The 23,683-nt window shown below is 40.2% G+C and overlaps 1 protein-coding gene across 1 annotated transcript in view; it reads right to left on the reverse strand.

Moving 5' to 3' along the window:
- LOC123726642 (macrophage mannose receptor 1-like) overlaps positions 1-23,683 on the reverse strand; it is a 54,018-nt gene that overhangs the window by 12,578 nt on the left and 17,757 nt on the right. The window contains 14 exon segments of the mRNA XM_045693783.1: positions 2,126-2,164; positions 2,308-2,346; positions 5,554-5,681; positions 6,202-6,310; positions 6,524-6,583; positions 6,585-6,667; positions 6,930-7,030; positions 9,334-9,398; positions 10,096-10,259; positions 11,230-11,268; positions 14,879-15,029; positions 16,277-16,361; positions 18,210-18,331; positions 21,217-21,416. Coding sequence (XP_045549739.1) covers positions 2,126-2,164; positions 2,308-2,346; positions 5,554-5,681; positions 6,202-6,310; positions 6,524-6,583; positions 6,585-6,667; positions 6,930-7,030; positions 9,334-9,398; positions 10,096-10,259; positions 11,230-11,268; positions 14,879-15,029; positions 16,277-16,361; positions 18,210-18,331; positions 21,217-21,416 — 1,385 coding nt within the window.

Genomic DNA, 23,683 nt, shown 5'->3' on the forward strand with positions numbered 1-23,683 from the left:
GATGGGGATTTAGTCAATGTGTTTCAGTAAAATATGTAACCGATGGGGATTTAGTCAATGTGTTTCAGTATAATATATAACCGATGGGGATTTAGTCAATGTGTTTCAGTATAATATGTAACCGATGGGGATTTAGTCAATGTGTTTCAGTATAATATGTAACCGATGGGGATTTAGTCAATGTGTTTCAGTATAATATGTAACCGATGGGGATTTAGTCAATGTGTTTCAGTATAATATGTAAACGACGGGGATTTAGTCAATGTGTTTCAGTATAATATGTAACCGATGGGGATTTAGTCAATGTGTTTCAGTATAATACGTAACCGATGGGGATTTAGTCAATGTGTTTCAGTATAATACGTAACCGATGGGGATTTAGTCAATGTGTTTCAGTATAATACGTAACCGATGGGGATTTAGTCAATGTGTTTCAGTATAATATGTAACTGATGGGGATTTAGTCAATGTGTTTCAGTATAATATGTAACCGATGGGGATTTAGTCAATGTGTTTCAGTATAATATGTAACCGATGGGGATTTAGTTAATGTGTTTGAGTATAATACTTAACCGATGGGGATTTAGTCAATGTGTATCAGTATAATATGTAACCGATGGGGATTTAGTCAATGTGTTTCAGTATAATATGTAACCGATGGGGATTTAGTCAATGTGTTTCAGTATAATATGTAACCGATGGGGATTTAGTCAATGTGTTTCAGTATAATATGTAACCGATGGGGATTAAGTCAATGTGTTTCAGTATAATATGTAACCGATGGGGATTTAGTCAATGTGTTTCAGTATAATATATAACCGATGGGGATTTAGTCAATGTGTTTCAGTATAATATGTAACCGATGGGGATTTAGTCAATGTGTTTCAGTATAATATGTAACCGATGGGGATTTAGTCAATGTGTTTCAGTATAATATGTAAACGACGGGGATTTAGTCAATGTGTTTCAGTATAATATGTAACCGATGGGGATTTAGTCAATGTGTTTCAGTATAATACGTAACCGATGAGGATTTAGTCAATGTGTTTCAGTATAATACGTAACCGATGGGGATTTAGTCAATGTGTTTCAGTATAATATGTAACCGATGGGGATTTAGTCAATGTGTTTCAGTATAATACGTATCCGATGGGGATTTAGTCAATGTGTTTCAGTATAATATGTAACCAGTATAATATGTCTTGACAGCGTACGTCTTCACCCCCCCCCAGAGTTCATACTTGGTGGAAGCACCTTTTGGCAGCCATTACAGCTGTGGATCATTTTGAATAAGATTCCACCAACCTACCACAACTCTTAGGGTGACATATCCGTTGTTTTTGTCAAAACTCTTCAAGCACAGTAAATTTGGTTGGAAATCTTTGATGGACAGGATTATTCAAGCATTGTTTCAGTTTTTTTTAGCAGATTAAAGTCAGAACTGAGACTGAACCATTCAGGAGCACTCAACACCTATTGGAAAGCCATTCTGGCGTGTCTTTGGCATTCAAATGTGTGCAATTAGGCTATCTTGTCCCTGGGACAGTCCCAGGGTTTCTTGTCCCTGGGATAGTACCAGGCTTTCTTGTCCCTGGGATAGTCCCAGGGTTTCTTGTCCCTGGGATAGTCCCAGGCTTTCTTGTCCCTGGGATAGTCCCAGGCTTTCTTGTCCCTGGGATAGTCCCAGGCTTTCTTGTCCCTGGGATAGTCCCAGGCTTTCTTGTCCCTGGGATAGTCCCAGGCTTTCTTGTCCCTGGGATAGTCCCAGGCTTTCTTGTCCCTGGGATAGTCCCAGGCTTTCTTGTCCCTGGGATAGTCCCAGGCTTTCTTGTCCCTGGATAGTCCCAGGCTTTCTTGTCCCTGGATAGTCCCAGGGTTTCTTGTCCCTGGATAGTCCCAGGGTTTCTTGTCCCTGGATAGTCCCAGGGTTTCTTGTCCCTGGATAGTCCCAGGGTTTTCAGAAGCTTTCCTTTCCTTTTTTACCTGGGCTCTGCTCATGTCATGTCTTTTTATCCTGACACCTTCCACAAAGAGGCTTCCACCAAGTATGAACTCTGGGGTGTTTCCGCCAAGTATGAACTGTGTGTGTATTTCTGTGTTTACTTAACGTTTAAAGGGACTTTACCTGTCTATAGTCATGCAATGGGAGCATCTGCAACAGTCTCTACAATTAAGAAACAAAATATTATATATTAGGGGTATTTATTTAAGGCAGCAAAATGTGAAGACTGTGCAAAGCGGGTGTAGACTTTCACTAGGTCCTGTGTGTGTACGTCTGTGTTTACTTAAAGTTTAAAGGGACTTTACCTGACTATGGTGATGCCATGGGAACATCTGCGACAGTCTCTTCAATTAAGAAACAAAATATGATATATTAGGGGTATTTATTAAGAAACATTACTGGTTTAGGGATAAAATGAGCAAATTAAACTCAAAGTAAACTAATACATCATGACCAGTGTGCCACACAACTTGAAAGTTGTGAAAATTATGTGCAACTTCCAGCGCACGTTTACTGTGAACACTGAGGCTGTACCTGCTTTAAGTTATAGTTTTAACAGTGGACAAGTAGGCTACTGTGGCTATTTGATCATAATGTAGGTCTACCAGAGAGGTCTACTATCAAAAACAATGGAAAAAATGCATCCCATAACATTTTAACATGGAAACAGCTGTTCTATCATTCAGTCTACAGCAGCAGCCAATATGTGGTGTTCAATATAGACAAGGTGGTGACTGAATGTGTTGTTTGATGCCAGAAACATCTTGAGTTATTATTCCCATACAATTATTACATAGAATCAGACAAATTATTCTACGCTCTGCCTATTGGCTACTTAGCTTATTCAAGACTGTCTCAAAATACAACACCGCCCCTTTAAGACATAAAACAGCTCTTTACCTGACTGGCTTTTCAAAGATGGCTAGAAATGCACACATTTTGTACTTTTGTAGGAAGAAACCACTGACCCATTGTTTTTATTTTATTTCACCTTTATTTAACCAGGTCGGCCAGTTGAGAACAAGTTCTCATTTACAATTGCGACCTGGCCAAGATAAAGCAAAGCAGTTCGACAACATACAACAACACAGAGTTACACATGGAGCAAAACAAATATACAGTCATTAATACAGTAGAAAAATAAGTCTATGTACAATATGAGCAAATGAGGTGAGATAAGGGAGGTAAAGGCAAAAAAGAAAAATGGAAAAAATATATATATAAATATATATATATAAAAATCCATGGTGGCAAAGTAAATACAATATAGCAAGTAAAATGGAATGGTAGATTAGTAGTAGAAGAAAGTGCAAAGTAGAAATAGAGATAATGGGTGTAAAGGAGCAAAATAAAATAAATAAAATAAATAAATACAGTAGGGGAAGAGGTAGTTGTTTGGGCTAAATTATAGGTGGGCTATGTACAGGTGCAGTAATCTGTGAGCTGCTCTGACAGCTGGTGCTTAAAGCTAGTGAGGGAGATAAGTGTTTCCAGTTTCAGAGATTTTTGTAGTTCGTTCCAGTCATTGGCAGCAGATAACTGGAAAGAGAGACGGCCAAAGGAGGAATTGGCTTTGAGGGTGACCAGAGAGATATACCTGCTGGAGCGCGTGCTACAGGTGGGTGCTGCTATGGTGACCAGTGAGCGGATATAAGGGGGGACTTTACCTAACAGGGTCTTGTAGATGACCTGGAGCCAGTGGGTTTGGCGAGGATTATGAAGCGAAGGCCAGCCAACGAGAGCGTACAGGTCGCAGTAGTGGGTAGTATATGGGGCTTTGGTGACAAAACGGATGGCACTGTGACAGACTGCATCCAGTTTGTTGAGTAGTGTAATTGGAGGCTATTTTGTAAATGACATCGCCAAAGTCGAGGATCGGTAGGATGGTCAGTTTTACGAGGGTATGTTTGGCAGCATGAGTGAAGGATGCTTTGTTGCGAAATAGGAAGCCAATTCTTGATTTAACTTTGGATTGGAGATGTTTGATGTGAGTCTGGAAGGAGAGTTTACAGTCTAACCAGACACCTAGGTATTTGTAGTTGTCCACATAATCTAAGTCAGAACCGTCCAGAGTAGTGATGCAGGACAGGCGGGCAGGTGCAGGCAGCGATCGGTTGAAGAGCATGCATTTAGTTTTACTTGTATTTAGGAGCAGTTGGAGGCCACGGAAGGAGAGTTGTATGGCATTGAAGCTCGTCTGGAGGGTTGTTAACACAGTGTCCAAAGAAGGGCCAGAAGTATACAGAATGGTGTCGTCTGCGTAGAGGTGGATCAGAGACTCACCAGCAGCAAGAGCGACATCATTGACCTATACAGACAAAGAGTTGGCCCAAGAATTGAACCCTGTGGCCCCCCCATAGAGACTGCCAGAGGTCCGGACAACAGGCCCTCTGATTTGACACACTGAACTCTATCAGAGAAGTAGTTGGTGAACCAGGCGATGCAATCATTAGAGAAACCAAGGCTGTTGAGTCTGCCGATGAGGATGTGGTGATTGACAGAGTCGAAAGCTTTGGCCAGGTCAATGAAAACGGCAGCACAGTATTGTTTCTTATCGATGGCGGTTATGATATCGTTTAGTACCTTGAGCGTGGCTGAGGTGACCAGCTCTGAAACCAGATTGCATAGCGGAGAAGGTGCAGATATGCAGATGAGGATGTGCAAGTAGTGATACTGGTGTGGAAAAGAGCAGAAAAACAAAAAGAATATGGGGATGAGGTAGTTGGTTGGTTGGATGGGCTATTTACAGATGGACTATGTACAGCTGCAGTGGTCGGAGAAGGTACGGCTCTTTCAGAACATGAGCTGTCTGGATTTGGGTGAAGGGGGTTGGGCAAGTTGCTGCAGGGGGTGCTGAGCTATTGGCCGGGGTTGGGGTAGCCAGGTGGAAAGCATGGCCGTAGAGAAATGCTTATTGAAATTGTTGACTGGAAATGAGTTATATCTGAGCTAATAACTAGCTAACTAGCAAAACATTCACCGGTGGCTACATGTAGCTCTCACTTTGATCTCAGAACAAGAGCATCTACAACCGACCGCTCCTACTGTAGCCTAAACACAGTGAACGGCACAGATCCATATATGGCTATTTGCATATAGGCCTACTGCAGCTCTGATTGGTAATGGGGCAGCGGTCTGTGTAGAGTACAGGCTGAGTCCTGCCTGTCAATAGAATCCTACTCCAATGAGCTCTGCCTACAAGAAAATCTCTTGCACAGTTAGTTTTGCATACTAAGTCTTGCATAGTTCGTTTTGTGTCGGTATTTTACATTAAAATTGGCTAACATTGCGCTGATTCGACTACAATTCCCACAGTAGAGCGAAACACTGTTAACTGAAGAGGAAAACTAGAGAAAGGTGAGTGAAGTTCAATCTCGTGCTTCTCTGCAGTTTAGGCGGGAACATTGATTATGTCTTATGTAAATGTTTTGTTTATGTTTAAATGTGTAAATGTCTGCTTGGTCGTCATGCCTACGACCAGCTGTGGTATATTGGCCGTGGAACACAACCCTCGGCCCTCATTGCTTAGGTAAATGTGTGTACATGCGTACCTTCATGAAATCGAAGTTTAAGTATTTGACTGCCTGGCCATCGGTCCAAACAAACGCGTCCCGGTTTAAGTTACTCAGTCCAATCCACAGGTCAGTAGCACCAGAAGTCATCTGGGTCGTCAGAAACACTGCAACCATAGAGATAGATAGAGGACTCATCCTTATATCTGTTCCATTATAGCATATGTGACAGCATGAGCAGCACCATAGAGATAGATAGAGGACTCATCTTTAGATATGTGTCATTATAGAGTCTGTGACAGCATGAGCAGCTCCATAGAGATAGATAGAGGACTCATCTTTATATCTGTGTCATTATAGTCACTGTGACAGCATGAGCAGCTCCATAGAGATAGATAGAGGACTCATCTTTAGATCTGTGTCATTATAGAGTCTGTGACAGCATGAGCAGCTCCATAGAGATAGATAGAGGACTCATCTTTAGATCTGTGTCATTATATAGTCTGTGACAGCATGAGCAACTCCATAGAGATATATAGAGGACTCATCTTTATATCTGTGTCATTATAGTGACTGTGACAGCATGAGCAGCTCCATAGAGGTAGATAGAGGACTCATCTTTAGATCTGTGTCATTATAGAGTCTGTGACAGCATGAGCAGCTCCATAGAGGTTAAAATAATCTCACCTTGCTCCTGCCTATTGGTGATGGACGCCAGGTTAGCTCCCATGGATTGGCAGAACGATCTGGCATCGAGCCAGGTTCTAGGTACCCGGTATCCAGTCAGTTTGTAGCACTATAAACAAAAATAAGCAATTAATCATGTTGATTGATTATAGGCAAACACTTTGAGTTAGACTTCTGTTCTCAAAGCATGTTGTAAAACTGTATCGTCTGTTTGCATGTGAAAGACATTTAACATATTATTATCACATAATCATGATTATATCACTCCTCCTGTGTAACCTTTGATCTCTGACCTTAGGATCAATTCTCGCCTCTTACTGACCTTAGACTGGTAGAGGATCCATTCCGGGGGGCAGCCTCCTGTGGGGGGGGCAGTAGGGGGGCACGGTGCTGTTCACTGGGGGGGAACCACTCCTCTCACAGATGGACTCCATTTCAGTGCCACAGTTATAGTCATGCCAGAAACCTGAACACACAGTTATAGTCATGCTAGAAACCTGAACACACAGTTATAGTCATGCTAGAAACCTGAACACACAGTTATAGTCATGCCAGAAACCTGAACACACAGTTATAGTCATGCCAGGAACCTGAACACACAGTTATAGTAGACCTAGTCATGCCATTGAGTTATGTGGTAACCAGCCCCAAGATTCAGAATGAAAATAACTCAATGGAAGTTCTTATAAAAGAGGATTTTTTTTGGCCTCATCTCATCTTTAGCTCACCAATATAGCTGGCCATGGCAACACAGTTCTCATCGTTGTTCTTGAAGTCCGGCTGGTTGTTGTCCCATCTCTGGAATACTACTGGGGAACCGTCCATCCAGCTGGACAGAACACAGGACACAATAACTCAGAACACAAAACATAAGATATTGAATATCCCTTTGAGCATGGTGAAGTTATTAATTACACTTTGGATGGTGTACACCCAGTCACTATAAAGATATATGCGTCCGTAACTAAGATGCTGGAGAGGAAGGAAACCGCTCAGGGAGTTCACCATGAGACCAATGGAGACATTAAACCAGTGTAATGGCTGTGATAAGAGAAAACTTAAGATGGATCAACAATCACAATACTAACCTAAATGATATAGTGAAAAGAAGGAATCCTGTACTGAATAAAAATAAGGCAACAAGGCGATAAAGTAATTTGGCAAAATTTGGGCAAAGAACATAACTTTTTGTCATGAATACAAAGTGTTATGTTTGGGGAAAATCCAATACAACACATCACTGAGTACCACTGTCACGCCGCCGCCGTAAGGAAGTCCCACCCGGACCCTCCCCTTTAGAGTCAGGTATTGCGGCCGGAGTCCGCACCTTTGGGGGGGGGTACTGTCACGCCCTGGCCATAGAGAGGGTTTTGTTCTCTATTTTGTTTAGGCCAGGGTGTGACTGGGGTGGGCGTTCTATGTTCCTTTTTCTACGTTTTTGTATTTCTTTGTTTTGGGCCGAGTATGGTTCCTAATCAGAGGCACCTGTCTATCGTTGTCTCTGATTAGGAATCATACTTAGGCAGCCTTTTCCCACCTGTGCTTTGTGGGATCTTGTGTTTGTGTAGCTGCCTGTGAGCAGCCCAGAACGTCACGCTTCGTCTTCATCTGTATTGTTTTGTTTTGGTGAGTTTTCATATTTATTAAACATGTGGAACTCTAAGTACGCTGCGCCTTGGTCTACTCCTTTAGACGATCGTGACAACCACTCTTCATATTTCAAGCATAGTGGTGGCTGTATCATGTTATAGGTATGCCTGTCATCGTTAAGGACTGGGGAGGTTTTCAGGATAAAAGGAAATGGAATGGAGCGTAGCACAAGCAAAATCCTAGAGGAAAACCTGGTTCAGTCTGCTTTCCACCTGACACTGGGAGATGAATTCACCTTTCAGCAAAACGATAACCTAAAACACAAGGCCAAATCTACACTGGAGTTGCTTACCAAGAAGACAGCGAATGTTCCTGAGTGGCCGATATTAAAGTTTTGACTTAAATCTACTTGAAAATCTAGGGCAAAACCTGAAAATGGTTGTCTAGCAATGATCAACAACCAATTTGACAGAGCTTGAATAATGTTTGAAAGAATAATGGGCAAATGTTGCAGAATCTAGGTGTGGAAAGCTCTTAGAGAATTACCCAGAAAGACTCACAGCTGTAATCGCTGCCAAGTGTGATTATAACATGTAGTCACTCAGAGGTGTGAATACTTATGTAAATGAGATATGTCTGTATTTCATTTTTAATAAATGTGTAAACATTTATAAAAACAAGTTTGTACTTTGTCATTATGGGGTATTGTGTGTAGATTTGTGAGATAAAAAATACTATTTAATCCATTTTGAATTCAGGCTGTAACAACAGAATGAAGAATAAATCAAGGGATATGAATCCTTTCTGAAGGAACTGTATTTATATGGTGGTGGGTTATCCCTGGAACCCACTGCATTTTTCAACATTTCTGATAAGTCAGGAAGCAATACAAACAACAAATCAAAATCATTTATTTCAATTTTTATATTTTAAGCCAGCCTTATTGGGTGGGCCAGTATTCAATCTGGCAGGGCCACTGCCCAGCCTGGCCCTGCCGTGGCTTCTCCTCTGCACGAAACATGGAACACAGAACTCAGAACACACAAGACATAGAACACAGAAAGAACACGGACAATACACAGAAAATATGCTGCGTTCATGACATGCCGGAATGTTCGGAAATACAACTTCTAAACACGGAGCAATGAGTTGTGTGCATTCACATGCTTTGAACTGACTGAGAACGCCAACTGGCTAATGTCTAAGAAGCTACGTCAACCATGAACAAAAAACGCAGCCATCCCGCTCTCATCCAAATTATAGTGTTAAAAAAAGGTCCAAATAAATTGATTTGGATAAATAATGTTTTGTCAAGTTATGTTCTTGGTAGGTGACGTCAGAGTTCAGCATGTCTGAAAAGTCTCCAATTGGAGGGCCTTTTAAATTGATTTCTCCCAGAAAGGAAGCTTGTATTTCAGAGTTTCTAAAATGTCATGAACGCAGCAATAGAACAGCAGTTTGACACCACTAGTTTAGAAGTGATATAAAAAACGTTGTATTTTTATTTGTTTGATAATCTTCTTTTACTCGTTTTATACTCACCCGAAAGAGTGATCAAGATCAACTGTTAGCCCGATGTAATGGTTTCCCAAACGCTTTTTATTGATCTGAAAAAAGAGCAATTAACATTAGGGACTAGCTGTCTTGGAGTCAACATGGGCTACCGTCCGTTTCGACACCTTGTAGAGTCCAAGCCCCGACGAATTGAGGGCAAAAGGGGGTGCAACTCAATGTTCGAAAGGTGTTCTTAATGTTTTGTGGATTCAGTGTATATCAGTGGTGAGAAAATTGCCCAATTATCGTAATTGAGTAAAAGTAAAGATACCTTAATATAAAATGAGAGTCACCCAGTAAAATACGACTTGAGTAAAAGTCTTAAAGTATGTTTTTTTAATATACTTAAGTATCAAAAGTATTTATCAAATTCCTTATATTAAGCAAATATTTTGTATTTACGGATAGCCAGGTGCACACTCCAACACTCAGACATAATTTACAAAGGAAGCCTTTGTGTTCCGTGAGGCCGTGAGTCCGTCAGATCAGAGGCAGTAAGGATTACCAGGGATTGATTAGTGTGTGAATTGGACCATTTTCCTGTCCTGCTAAACATTCAAAATGTTACTTTTGGGTGTCAGGGAAAGTGTATGGAGTAAAAAACACATCGCTTTCTATAGGAATGTAGTGAAGTAGAAGTACTTAAGTAGTACTTTAAAGTATTTTTACTTAAGTACTATACACCACTGATGTATATAGCTCTGCCAATGTGTTTGAAAGCAGGACTATAGCGAAACTATAGGTGTTTACCTTTTTCCACAGAAATGTATTTTCTGTTAGTCCGTTGATAACAACAAGGTCCCCATGCCTCTGTTGACAGTAGTGTCTGGCGCCCTCCATGGCCAGCAGTTCAGTATTAAAGAAATATTGAGAGCCTCCAAACTCCAGCCAGCCATCCTCTGTCACATTATACTCTAGACAGGATTAGAAAATACTCAAATAAGTTATCTGCTTGGTCTAGACTAGAGACAAAGCACATAATTCCCCTCTAGAGACCAAGCAGATAAGTCCCCTCTAGAGACCAAGCAGATAAGTCCCCTCTAGAGACCAAGCAGATAAGTCCCCTCTGGAGACCAAGCAGATAAGTCCCCTCTGGAGACCAAGCAGATAAGTCCCCTCTGGAGACCAAGCAGATAAGTCCCCTCTAGAGACCAAGCAGATAAGTCCCCTCTGGAGACCAAGCAGATAAGTCCCCTCTAGAGACCAAGCAGATAAGTCCCCTCTAGAGACCAAGCAGATAAGTCCCCTCTAGAGACCAAGCAGATAAGTCCCCTCTAGACACCAAGCAGATAAGTCCCCTCTAGAGACCAAGCAGATAAGTCCCCTCTAGAGACCAAGCAGATAAGTCCCCTCTAGAGACCAAGCAGATAAGTCCCTTCTAGAGACCAAGCAGATAAGTCCCCTCTAGAGACCAAGCAGATAAGTCCCCTCTAGAGACCAAGCAGATAAGTCCCCTCTAGAGACCAAGCTGATAAGTCCCCTCTAGAGACCAAGCAGATAAGTCCCCTCTAGAGACCAAGCAGATAAGTCCCCTCTAGAGACCAAGCAGATAAGTCCCTTCTAGAGACCAAGCAGATAAGTCCCCTCTAGAGACTTATCTGCTTGGTGTAGTCTCCACAGAAGCGACTTATCTGCTTAGTGTAGTCTCTAGAAGGGGGCTTGTCCGCTCGGTCTCTCGAGGGGACTTGTCATAGGCCGTTTGGACTGCGTTCCAAAGTTCACACTAGCATACCACAATGCGTCCTCAAAATATTTATACTTTTAATGTGGTGAGCTCATTCATTTATTCATTAATTTAAGAGTGATAGACAACTCATCAACACTTGCCAATATTTTCCAGGGAGTCCTGGGAGCTATGGGATGCGTACTGTCAAGGAAACTTACCAGGGACGGTGTTGTTGGGAGGAGGTAGTGGGGTCACTCCTGTAATGCCACAGAGAAAAGAGGAGGAGAATGGAGAAGAGAAGAGGAGAGAGAAGTCTGTTTTAGCTCACCAAGCTAAAGCCTTCTGGTCCCAGTAAGGTTACTAATCATGCACGTGAGGTCGACTAAAATACTTCCGTCCCACAGACAGAGGCGCTACATCCTGAATGTCTTCCTTTTATGGTGCTGCACTTTTGACCAGAACCTCATGGGCGGCGCACCTAGTGGCCGGAGACTTTAATGCAGGGAAACTTAAATCAGTTCTACCTCCTTTCTACCAGCATGTTACATGTGCAACCAGAGAAAAAAAACACTAGACCACCTTTACTCCACACACAGAGACGCGTACAAAGATTTCTCTCGCCCTCCATTTGGCAAATCTGACCATAACTATCCACCTGATTCCTGCCAACAAGCAAAAACTAAAGCAGGAAGTACCAGTGACTCACTCGATTTGGAAGTGTTCAGATGACGCAGATGCTAAGCTACAGTACTGTTTTGCTGCACAGATTGGAAAATGTTCTGGGATTCTTGCGATGGCATTGAGGAGTATACCACATCAGTCAATGGCTTCATCAATAAGTGCATCGACGACGTCGTCCCCACAGTGACCTTATGTGCATTCCTCAACCAGAATGATACATACCTCAACCATGGATTACAGGCAACATCCGCACTGAGCTAAAGGGTAGAGCTGCTGCTTTCAAGGAGCAGGACTCTGTCATGACGTTGCCCTCTTTGAGTACAGGGAGGACAGTTGACGCCCACCCCCTTGCACCATCCCCCAACCTACCTCCCCCCACCCAGGCCCTGTGTGAAGGGGTCGTAAATTTCTAAAGGAGAATGTCCTGCCGCATGGGCCAGTTGAGACACAGAGGGGTTTCATAGAGAGACAAAGGAAATTCTTCCAACTCACAAAATTGGGGAACCGAACGACATTTATGTTCTGGAGAAGGTATAAAAGATCGGTGAAGAATCCAGCTACGAACTGGTCTGCTTGGTACAATTTTGTGATACTCAGAAGAGACAATATAGCCATATTACCATAATACTGTTTATATAATAGCCTCAGCTATGCGACTTGCATCTAAATGGTTGTATAAAATGTATTAACCTCTCTAGGCTAGGCGGGACGAATTCGTCCCACCTACGTAACAGCCACTGCTATCCTGTGGCGCGATTTTCAAAACCTTAATAAATGTCGCTTTGAAAGATGCATTCTAACCAAGAGAGAGAGAACGCGGACAAAAACTCTCCAACAAGGATCCCGACAACACACTGAGTGTAAATATATATTGATTGCAATTGTTCCCAAATGAGTGAGCGTTCATGTGCAAAGGATTAGCATATCAATTGTTAATATTTATGAACTCTGTAGTGTCTTCTCAGCTGCCCTTTATGACCCTTTGTTTTAACAAGACACCAGCCATGCCAGTTTAGCCCACTAGGGCACATTACTCTACCAATTCTTTGTGACGATAATTACTGTTTGTATGCTTTCTGTGAATTACTTAGTTTAGTAAATAAATGATTTTAAGACAATTGATGTATGGATGACTTTTAGTAAAGGCTGGGTTCGTGCAGATACAACAATTTACGATGTTTGGAATGAGACTGGACGCGAGGTAAAATACACCATTTAAATCAGAAGATAATCGGCCTATACTATAATATAATATAATGTTATGATATAGGAAAGTTATATTAGGAAAATTATAACTTTGTTATCTGAATATTTTCCTTGGTGCCCCGATCTCCTAGTTAATTACAGTTAAACGATTAATCAGTTTAATCGCGTGATAATAATTACAGGGAGTTATTTTGATAAACATGTCTTCAGTTAATGGTGCCCAAAGACACGACAACTCTAACCCGGAAACTTATAACAAATCCCGCTATGCCCTTCAATGAATCATCAAAAAGGCAAAGCATCAATACAGGACAAAGATTGAATTCCACTACACCGGCTCCGATGCTCGTCGGATGTGGCAGGGCTTGCAAACTATTACAGACTACAAAGGGAAGCACAGCTGCAAGCTGCCCATTGACGCAAGCCTACCAGATGAGTTAAATTGCTTCTATGCGTGCTTCGAGGCAAGCAACACTGAAGCATACATGAGAGCACCAGCTGTTCTGGATGACTGTGTGATCACACTCTCCGTAGCCGATGTGAGTAAGACCTTTAAACAGGTCAACATTCACAAGGCCGCAGAGACAGACGGATTACCAGGATGTGTACTCCGAGCATGCGCTGATCAACTGGCAAGTGTCTTCACTGACAATTTCAATCTGTCCCTAACCAGGTCTAACATGAAACATGTTTCAAGCAGATTGCCATAGTGCCTGTGCCCAAGAACACCAAGGTAACCTGCCTAAATGACGACCGACCCGCAGCACTCACGTCTATAACCATGAAGTGCTTTGAAAGGCTGGTCATGGCTCACATCAACACCATTATCCCAGAAACCTTAGACCCACTCCAATTTGCATACCGACCCAACAGATGACACAATCTCTATTGCACTCCACACTGCCCTTTCCCACCTGGACAAAAGGACCACCTACGTGAAAATGCTATTCATTGACTACAGCTCTGGATTCAACACCATAGTGCCCTCAAAGCTCATCACTAAGCTAAGGACGCTGGGACTAAACACCTCCCTCTGCAACTGGATCATGGACACCCTGACGAGCCACCCCCAGGTGGTGAGGGTAGGCAGCAACACATCTGCCACGCTGATCCTCAACACAGGGGCCTCTCAGGGGTGCGGGCTCAGTCTCCTCCTGTACTCCCTGTTCACCCAATACTGCATGACCAAGCATGACTCCAACACTATTATTACGTTTGCTGACGACACAGTGGTAGGCCTGATCACTGACAACGATGAGACAGCCTATAGGGAGGAGGTCAGAGACATCGCAGTGTGGTGCCAGAATAACAACCTCTCCCTCAACGTGATCAAGACAAATGAGATGATCGTGGACTACAGGAAAAGGAGGGCCCAGCACGCCCACATTCTCATCGACGGGGCTGTAGTGGAGCAGGTTGAGAGCTTCAAGTTCCTTGGTGTCCACATCACCAACAAACTATCATGGTCCAAACACACCAAGACAGTCGTGAAGAGGGCACGACCACTGCTATTCCCCTCAGGAGGCTGAAAAGGTGTGTCATGGATCCTCAGATCCTCAGAAAGTTCTAAAGCTGCACCACCAAGAGCATCCTGACTGGTTGCATTAACGCCTGGTATGGCAACTGAGATGCAGTGCCTTAGACCGCTGCGCCACTCAGGAGCCCCATATAGCCTCGCTACTGTTATTTTAGTGATGTGCATTAATTAGTTATTTTTTAATGTTATTTTTTTCTTCTTTTTTAATTAAATGTTTATTTAGTAAATACTTTCTTAAAACACTTATTTTAAACACTTACTTTAAACTGCATTGTTGGTTAATTAAGGGCTTGCAAGTAAGCATTTCCCTTCAGGGATCTCACACAGCCAGTCATTGAGCCATACATTACAGTACCTTTAGGGATCTCACACAGCCAGTCATTGTAGACCTCACAGTACCTTTAGAGATCTCACACAGCCAGTCGTTGTAGCCCTCACTGTACCTTTAGGGATCTCACACAGCCAGTCGTTGTAGCCCTCACAGTCTACATCGTTCCAGGATCCCTTTTCATCCCAGGTAGAGTAAATCTCAGCACAGGACTCCACGCTGTTGTAGTTGTCTGGTTGCCCCTTCATCCAGTGTTGGAAGGACAGCTGAGGACAAACATATTTGTAATAGAAATACCTTTCCCATGAGGTAGACTTCTGATCAACAATACTTCCAATCTATCACAGACAATCATGAACATTCCTTGAGGAAAAACATCAGCCAACATGGGAGGCAGTTCAGTTGGAAGTGTTCAGGAACAATACCAGCAACACATTATTATAATTAGCAGTAGTAGTAGTAGTAGTAGTAACAGTATTACTAGTAGTAGTAGTAGAAGTACTACTAGTATTATTAGTAGTAGTAGTACTAGTAGTAGTAGTAGTAGTAGTAGTAGTACTAGTAGTATTACTAGTAGTAGTAGTAGTAGTATTACTAGTAGTAGTAGTAGTAGTAGCATTATAATTAGTAGCAGTCTTTCTATGACTAGCAGCAGTAGTAGTAGTATTACTATTATTATTATAATTAGTAGTAGTAGTAGTAGTAGTAGTAGTATTACTATTAGTAGTAGTATTACTATTAGTAGTAGTATTACTATTAGTAGTGGTAGTACTAGTAGTATTACTAGAAGTAGTAGTAGCAGTATTTCTATGACTAGCAGTAGTAGTAGTAGTATTTATATTATTATTATTAGTAGTTGTAGTAGTATTACTATTATTATTATAATTAGTAGTAGTAGTAGTAGTATATTAGTAGTAGTAGTAGTAGTAGTAATTATAGTAGTATTACTATTATAATTATAATTAGTAGTAGTAGTAGTATTATTACTATTTTAGTTGTAGTAGTAGTAGTAGGAGTAGTAGTGTTATATTAGTAGTAGTAGAAGTAGTAGTAGTAGTAGTAGCAGTAGTAGTATTTCTATGACTAGTAGTAGTAGTTGTAGTATTACTATTATTATTATTATAATTAGTAGTAGTAGTAGTAGTAGTAGTAGTAGTAGTATTACTATTAGTAGCAGTAGTAGTAGTAGTGTTACTATTAGTAGTAGTAGTAGTAGTAGTAGTAGTAGTGTTACTAGTAGTAGCAGTAGTAGTAGTAGTAGTATTACTATTAGTAGTATTACTATTAGTAGTATTACTAGTAGTAGTAGCAGTAGTAGTATTACTAGTAGTAGTAGTAGTAGTAGTAGTAGTAGTAGTAGCAGTATTACTATTAGTAGCAATAGTAGTATTACTATTGGTAGCAGTATTGGTATTACTATTAATAGTAGTAGTAGTAGTAGTGTTACTATTATTATTATAATTAGTAGTAGTACTAGTATTATAATTCGTATTATTATGTGAACATAACTCACTGGTGACCCATCAGTCCAGGCGTAGCCAGCGTTTGGATCCTGAGCACTCAGGCCGATCCAGGAAGTCCCACCATGGCTACGGTATCTAAAACATTATATCACATTATTACCATGGCTACGGTGTCCAAAACAATATCATATTATCACCATGGCTACAGTATCCAAAACAATATCATATTATCACCATGGCTACAGTGTCCAAAACAATACTATATTATCACCATGGTTATTGTATCCAAAACAAAACTATATTATCACCATGGCTGGTTAATACAACTTCTATCAGTGTGAGTTAGCAGTATTACATTATTGGTATGTCTGGGGCCCCACCTAGTGGACCTTGTTTGAGAAAACTGGAAGAAGGTGGAAATAGAACTGTCATATACTGTAACAAACATGTTACTAAACCTTTATAGGTAACAAACATGTTACTAAACCTTTATAGGTAACAAACATGTTACTAAACCTTTATAGATAACAAACATGTTACTAAACCTTTATAGGTAACAAACATGTTACTAAACCTTTATAGGTAACAAACATGTTACTAAACCTTTATAGGTAACAAACATGTTACTAAACCTTTATAGGTAACAAACATGTTACTAAACCTTTATAGGTAACAAACATGTTACTAAACCTTTATAGGTAACAAACATGTTACTAAACCTTTATAGATAACAAACATGTTACTAAACCTTTATAGGTAACAAACATGTAATTTAACTTTTATAGGTAACAAACATGTTACTAAACCTTTATAGATAACAAACATGTTACTAAACCTTTATAGGTAACAAACATGTAATTTAACTTTTATAGGTAACAAACATGTTACTAAACCTTTATAGGTAACAAACATGTTACTAAACCTTTATAGGTAACAAACATGTTACTAAACCTTTATAGGTAACAAACATGTTACTAAACCTTTATAGGTAACAAACATGTTACTAAACCTTTGTAGATAACAAACATGTTACTAAACCTTTATAGGTAACAAACATGTAATTTAACTTTTATAGGTAACAAACATGTTACTAAACCTTTATAGATAACAAACATGTTACTAAACCTTTATAGGTAACAAACATGTTACTAAACCTTTATAGGTAACAAACATGTTACTAAACCTTTATAGGTAACAAACATGTTACTAAACCTTTATAGATAACAAACATGTTACTAAACCTTTATAGGTAACAAACATGTAATTTAACTTTTATAGGTAACAAACATGTTACTAAACCTTTATAGATAACAAACATGTTACTAAACCTTTATAGGTAACAAACATGTAATTTAACTTTTATAGGTAACAAACATGTTACTAAACCTTTATAGGTAACAAACATGTTACTAAACCTTTATAGGTAACAAACATGTTACTAAACCTTTATAGGTAACAAACATGTTACTAAACCTTTATAGGTAACAAACATGTTACTAAACCTTTGTAGATAACAAACATGTTACTAAACCTTTATAGGTAACAAACATGTAATTTAACTTTTATAGGTAACAAACATGTTACTAAACCTTTATAGATAACAAACATGTTACTAAACCTTTATAGGTAACAAACATGTTACTAAACCTTTATAGGTAACAAACATGTTACTAAACCTTTATAGGTAACAAACATGTTACTAAACCTTTATAGGTAACAAACATGTTACTAAACCTTTATAGGTAACAAACATGTTACTAAACCTTTATAGGTAACAAACATGTTACTAAACCTTTATAGGTAACAAACATGTTACTAAACCTTTATAGGTAACAAACATGTAATTTAACTTTTATAGGTTGACTCTTTGGATCCTAGAATAAGTCCTGTCGAAGATTTTTGGGGGTCTGGAATCGTTGCTAATCGATAAAGGTGTGTGTTGGAATATCTGAGTGTTTAAGTGAGGTTGTTTGTAGAACTTACACATGATGAATAGACTGGAGGTCCGTAGAGCTGTGTATGCTGAGTAGGTCTCCTCCAATCACCCTGCAGAAGTCCCGAGCCTCAATCCAGGTCTTCTTATCTGCGTGAGGCCATGTAAAGAACTGGACCAGACAGACAACCTGTTCAGTGCACTACTTTAGACCAGAGCCCTATGGGTAGTGCACTACTTTAGACCAGAACCCTATGGGGTAGTGCACTACTTTAGACCCGAACCCTATGGGTAGTGCACTACTTTTGACCAGAGCCCCATGGGCACCACACAGGGAAAAGACTGTCATTTAGGACACAGACTGTCTCTGGATCATGATCTGTTACAGTTAGGAAGAGATCCTTATACTACAGACTGTCTCTGGATCCTGATCTGTTACAGTTAGGAAGAGATCTTTATTCTACAGACAGTCTCTGGATCATGATCTGTTACAGTTAGGAAGAGATCCTTATTCTACAGACTGTCTCTGGATCACGATCTGTTACAGTTAGGAAGAGATCTTTATTCTACAGACAGTCTCTGGATCATGATCTGTTACAGTTAGGAAGAGATCCTTATTCTACAGACTGTCTCTGGATCACGATCTGTTACAGTTAGGAAGAGATCCTTAAAACCTGTTAGGGCTAGGGGGCAGTATTTGCACGGCCGGATAAAAAAACGTACCCGATTTAATCTGGTTACTACTCCTGCCCAGTAACTAGAATATGCATATAATTGTTTGATTTGGATAGAAAACACCCTAAAGTTTCTAAAACTGTTTGAATGGTGTCTGTGAGTATAACAGAACTCATATGGCAGGCAAAACCCTGAGACAAATCCTGACAGGAAACTGAAATCTGATGTGTGGATATCACTTCAAACATTTGCCATTGAAACACACAGGGGCTTGTGATTCATTTAGCAGGCTCCATAGATGTCCCCAGTCTTTACAAAGTGGTTTGAGTCTCCTACTATCAAAATTGACTGAAAGAGAGGATGTTTATCTTGGTCACAGGGGATGGGCCATTACCATTGTGACGTCGGCGCCCATGGGTACTCTCCCTTTTCGAAACATTTTGAAAGACAATGCAACCGTCCCAATGGAATATTATTGAAGCCCTGGTTGAAAAAGCCCCTAAAGATTTATGTTATACAACGTTTGACATGTTTGAACGAACTTAAATATATATTTTTTGCTCATTCCTGACGACAAGTCAGACGCACACGGTACATTTTCACTAGCCTTCGGAGCGCGCTAACACTATTGGGACATAAATTATTAACTTTTTTGAACAAAACTACATTTGTTATGGACCTGGGATTCCTAGAAGTGCCTTCTGATAAAGATAATAAAGGTAAGGGATTATTTACAATAGTATTTTTGATGGTTGATCGTTCCAAGATGGCTCCAACATTTATAGCCTAGACTTTTTTTCTGGGCATACCACGTCGTTTATTGCAAAGTGTGATTTCCCAGTAAAGTTATTTTTAAATCTGGCAAAGAGATGGCATTCAAGACATGTTAATCTATAAGTCTTTGAATGACAATATTACATTTTAACAATGTTTTCAAATAGTAATTTTGTAAATTGTAGCGCTGATCCATCGGAAGCATTTGAGGGAAAATATTTTCTGAACGTCATGCGCCGATGTAAAATGCTGTTTTTATATATAAATATGAACTTTATTGAACAAAAAATGCATGTTTTGTGTAACATGATGTCCTAGGAGTGTCATCTGATGAAGGTTGTCAAAGGTTAGTGCTGCATTTAGCTGTGTTTTGGGTATTTGTGATGCATGCTAGTTGCTTTGAAAATGGCTGTGTGATTATTTCTGGCTGGGTACTCTGCTGACATAATCTAATGTTTTGCTTTTGCTGTAAAGCCTTTTTGAAATCGGACAACGTGGTTCGATTCAGGAGAGGTGTATCTATAAAACGGTGTAAAATAGTCATATGTTTGAGAAATTGAAGTTATAGCATTTATGAGGTTTTGCATTTAGCGCGACGCAATTCCACTGGCTGTTGATTAGGGTGGGACGCAAGCGTCCCACTGGCCCAGACAGGTTAAGTGACGACAAACCAGGTCATTATCCTAAATGACTTATAACCTCTGTAGATCAGTTGGTAGGACATGGTGCTTGCAAGACCAGGACAGTGGGTTTGATTCCCGAGACCAGCCATACTGTAAAATGTACGCATGCATGACTGTGGATAAAAACGTCTCCTAAATGGCAGATATTATTATTATGTTGTTATATTGTAGAACCTTGCTGTATAGATGTCAAATGAGGAGAACAACATTAAAATGTCTTCGGGATAGGTGTACCTTCCACGGGACGGTTGAGCTAACGTAGGCTAATGCGATTAGCATGAGGTTTTGAGTAACAAGAAAATTTCCCAGGATACAGACATATCTGATATTGGCAGAAAGCTTAAATTCTTGTTAATCTAACTGTACTGTCCAAGTTACAGTAGCTATTACAGTGAAAGAATACCATGCTATTGTTTGAGGAGAGTGCACAATTTTGAACATGAAAAGTTATTAATAAACAAATTAGGCACATTTGGGCAGTCTTGAATTTTGAACAGAAATGCTATGGTTCTTTGGATCAGTCTAAAACTTTACAATACACTGATGCCATCTAGTGTACAAAATCTAAATTGCACCTGGGCTGGAATAATAAATTATGGCATTTCTCTTGCATTTCAAAGACGATGGTACAAAAAAATACAAAAGAACGGTTAGGTTTTTCTTTGTATTATCTTTTACCAGATCTAATGTGTTATATTCTCCTTCATTAATTTCACATTTCCATAAACTTCAAAGTGTTTCCTTTCAAATGGTACCAATAATATGCATATCCTTGCTTCAGGGCCTGAGCTACAGGCTGTTAGACTTGGGTATGTAATTGTAGGAGAAAATAAAATAAGGATCTAATCTTTAAGAGGTTTTAACTCCTCCAGAGTTTGTTACTACAGTCATAATACATATTAGTTTCATTCTAAGTTATGTCTACCTTGAAGCAGAAGTTCCGAGACCCCACAGGATACCAGCCCTCATGGCACCTGGGAGGGACAGTTGTGATTGGTTCTGGTGTTGGCCCCGCTCCTTCTGCGAGGTGTTTACAGATATACTTCTCCTGATTGGTGCAGCTCAGCACATCCCATAATCCAGCTAAAGTCCCTGTTGTCATGGCCACACAACCCTGTCTACTGCCTGAGGTCAAAGTTGATGCAAAGAGAGAACACAAATACAGAGCAACATTCAGGTTCACAGCTAAGAGCACCTATAAGCATGTTCAATGATATTCAGTTATATGGAACAGTAGTATGAGACTCCTAATATAGAACTGTAGTGAGACTCCTACTATAGAACTGTAGTGAGACTCCTACTATAGAATTGTAGTCAGACTCCTACTATAGAACTTTAGTGAGACTCCTACTATAGAACTGTAGTCAGACTCCTACTATAGAACTGTAGTGAGACTCCTACTATAGAACTGTAGTCAGACTCCTACTATAGAACTGTAGTCAGACTCCTACAATAGAACTGTAGTCAGACTCCTACTATAGAACTGTAGTGAGACTCCTACTATAGAACTGTAGTCAGGCTCCTACTATAGAACTGTAGTCAGGCTCCTACTATAGAACTGTAGTCAGACTCCTACTATAGAACTGTAGTGAGACTCCTACTATAGAACTGTAGTGAGACTCCTATAGAACTGTAGTGAGACTCCTACTATAGAACTGTAGTGAGACTCCTACTATAGAACTGTAGTCAGACTCCTACTATAGAACTGTAGTGAGACTCCTATAGAACTGTAGTGAGACTCCTACTATAGAACTGTAGTCAGACTCCTACTATAGAACTGTAGTCAGACTCCTACTATAGAACTGTAGTCAGACTCCTACTATAGAACTGTAGTCAGACTCCTACTATAGAACTGTAGTCAGACTCCTACAATAGAACTGTAGTCAGACTCCTACAATAGAACTGTAGTCAGACTCCTACTATAGAACTGTAGTGAGACTCCTACTATAGAACTGTAGTCAGGCTCCTACTATAGAACTGTAGTCAGGCTCCTACTATAGAACTGTAGTCAGACTCCTACTATAGAACTGTAGTGAGACTCCTACTATAGAACTGTAGTCAGACTCCTACTATAGAACTGTAGTGAGACTCCTATAGAACTGTAGTGAGACTCCTACTATAGAACTGTAGTCAGACTCCTACTATAGAACTGTAGTGAGACTCCTATAGAACTGTAGTGAGACTCCTACTATAGAACTGTAGTCAGACTCCTACTATAGAACTGTAGTCAGACTCCTACTATAGAACTGTAGTCAGACTCCTACTATAGAACTGTAGTCAGACTCCTACTATAGAACTGTAGTGAGACTCCTACTATAGAACTGTAGTCAGACTCCTACTATAGAACTGTAGTCAGACTCCTACTATAGAACTGTAGTCAGACTCCTACTATAGAACTGTAGTCAGACTCCTACTATAGAACTGTAGTCAGACTCCTACTATAGAACTGTAGTCAGACTCCTACTATAGAACTGTAGTGAGACTCCTACTATAGAACTGTAGTCAGACTCCTACTATAGAACTGTAGTGAGACTCCTACTATAGAACTGTAGTCAGACTCCTACTATAGAACTGTAGTCAGACTCCTACTATAGAACTGTAGTCAGACTCCTACTATAGAACTGTAGTCAGACTCCTACTATAGAACTGTAGTGAGACTCCTACTATAGAACTGTAGTCAGACTCCTACTATAGAACTGTAGTGAGACTCCTACTATAGAACTGTAGTGAGACTCCTACTATAGAACTGTAGTGAGACTCCTACTATAGAACTGTAGTGAGACTCCTACTATAGAACTGTAGTCAGACTCCTACTATAGAACTGTAGTCAGACTCCTACTATAGAACTGTAGTGAGACTCCTACTATAGAACTGTAGTGAGACTCCTACTATAGAACTGTAGTGAGACTCCTACTATAGAACTGTAGTGAGACTCCTACTATAGAACTGTAGTGAGACTCCTACTATAGAACTGTAGTGAGACTCCTACTATAGAACTGTAGTCAGACTCCTACTATAGAACTGTAGTCAGACTCCTACTATAGAACTGTAGTCAGACTCCTACTATAGAACTGTAGTCAGACTCCTACTATAGAACTGTAGTCAGACTCCTACTATAGAACTGTAGTGAGACTCCTACTATAGAACTGTAGTCAGACTCCTACTATAGAACTGTAGTGAGACTCCTACTATAGAACTGTAGTCAGACTCCTACTATAGAACTGTAGTCAGACTCCTACTATAGAACTGTAGTCAGAATCCTACTATAGAACTGTAGTCAGACTCCTACTACTCTCCATCGACTCCCCCAAGAAAGCATGCTCCCTTGTGGGAGTTGATGAACATGCTTCTAAACGCATGGTCACTACAATATATAGTATTATTATATATCT

Source organism: Salmo salar, chromosome ssa14 (genome assembly GCF_905237065.1).
Source record: "Salmo salar chromosome ssa14, Ssal_v3.1, whole genome shotgun sequence".
Taxonomy (NCBI): Eukaryota; Metazoa; Chordata; class Actinopteri; order Salmoniformes; family Salmonidae; genus Salmo; species Salmo salar.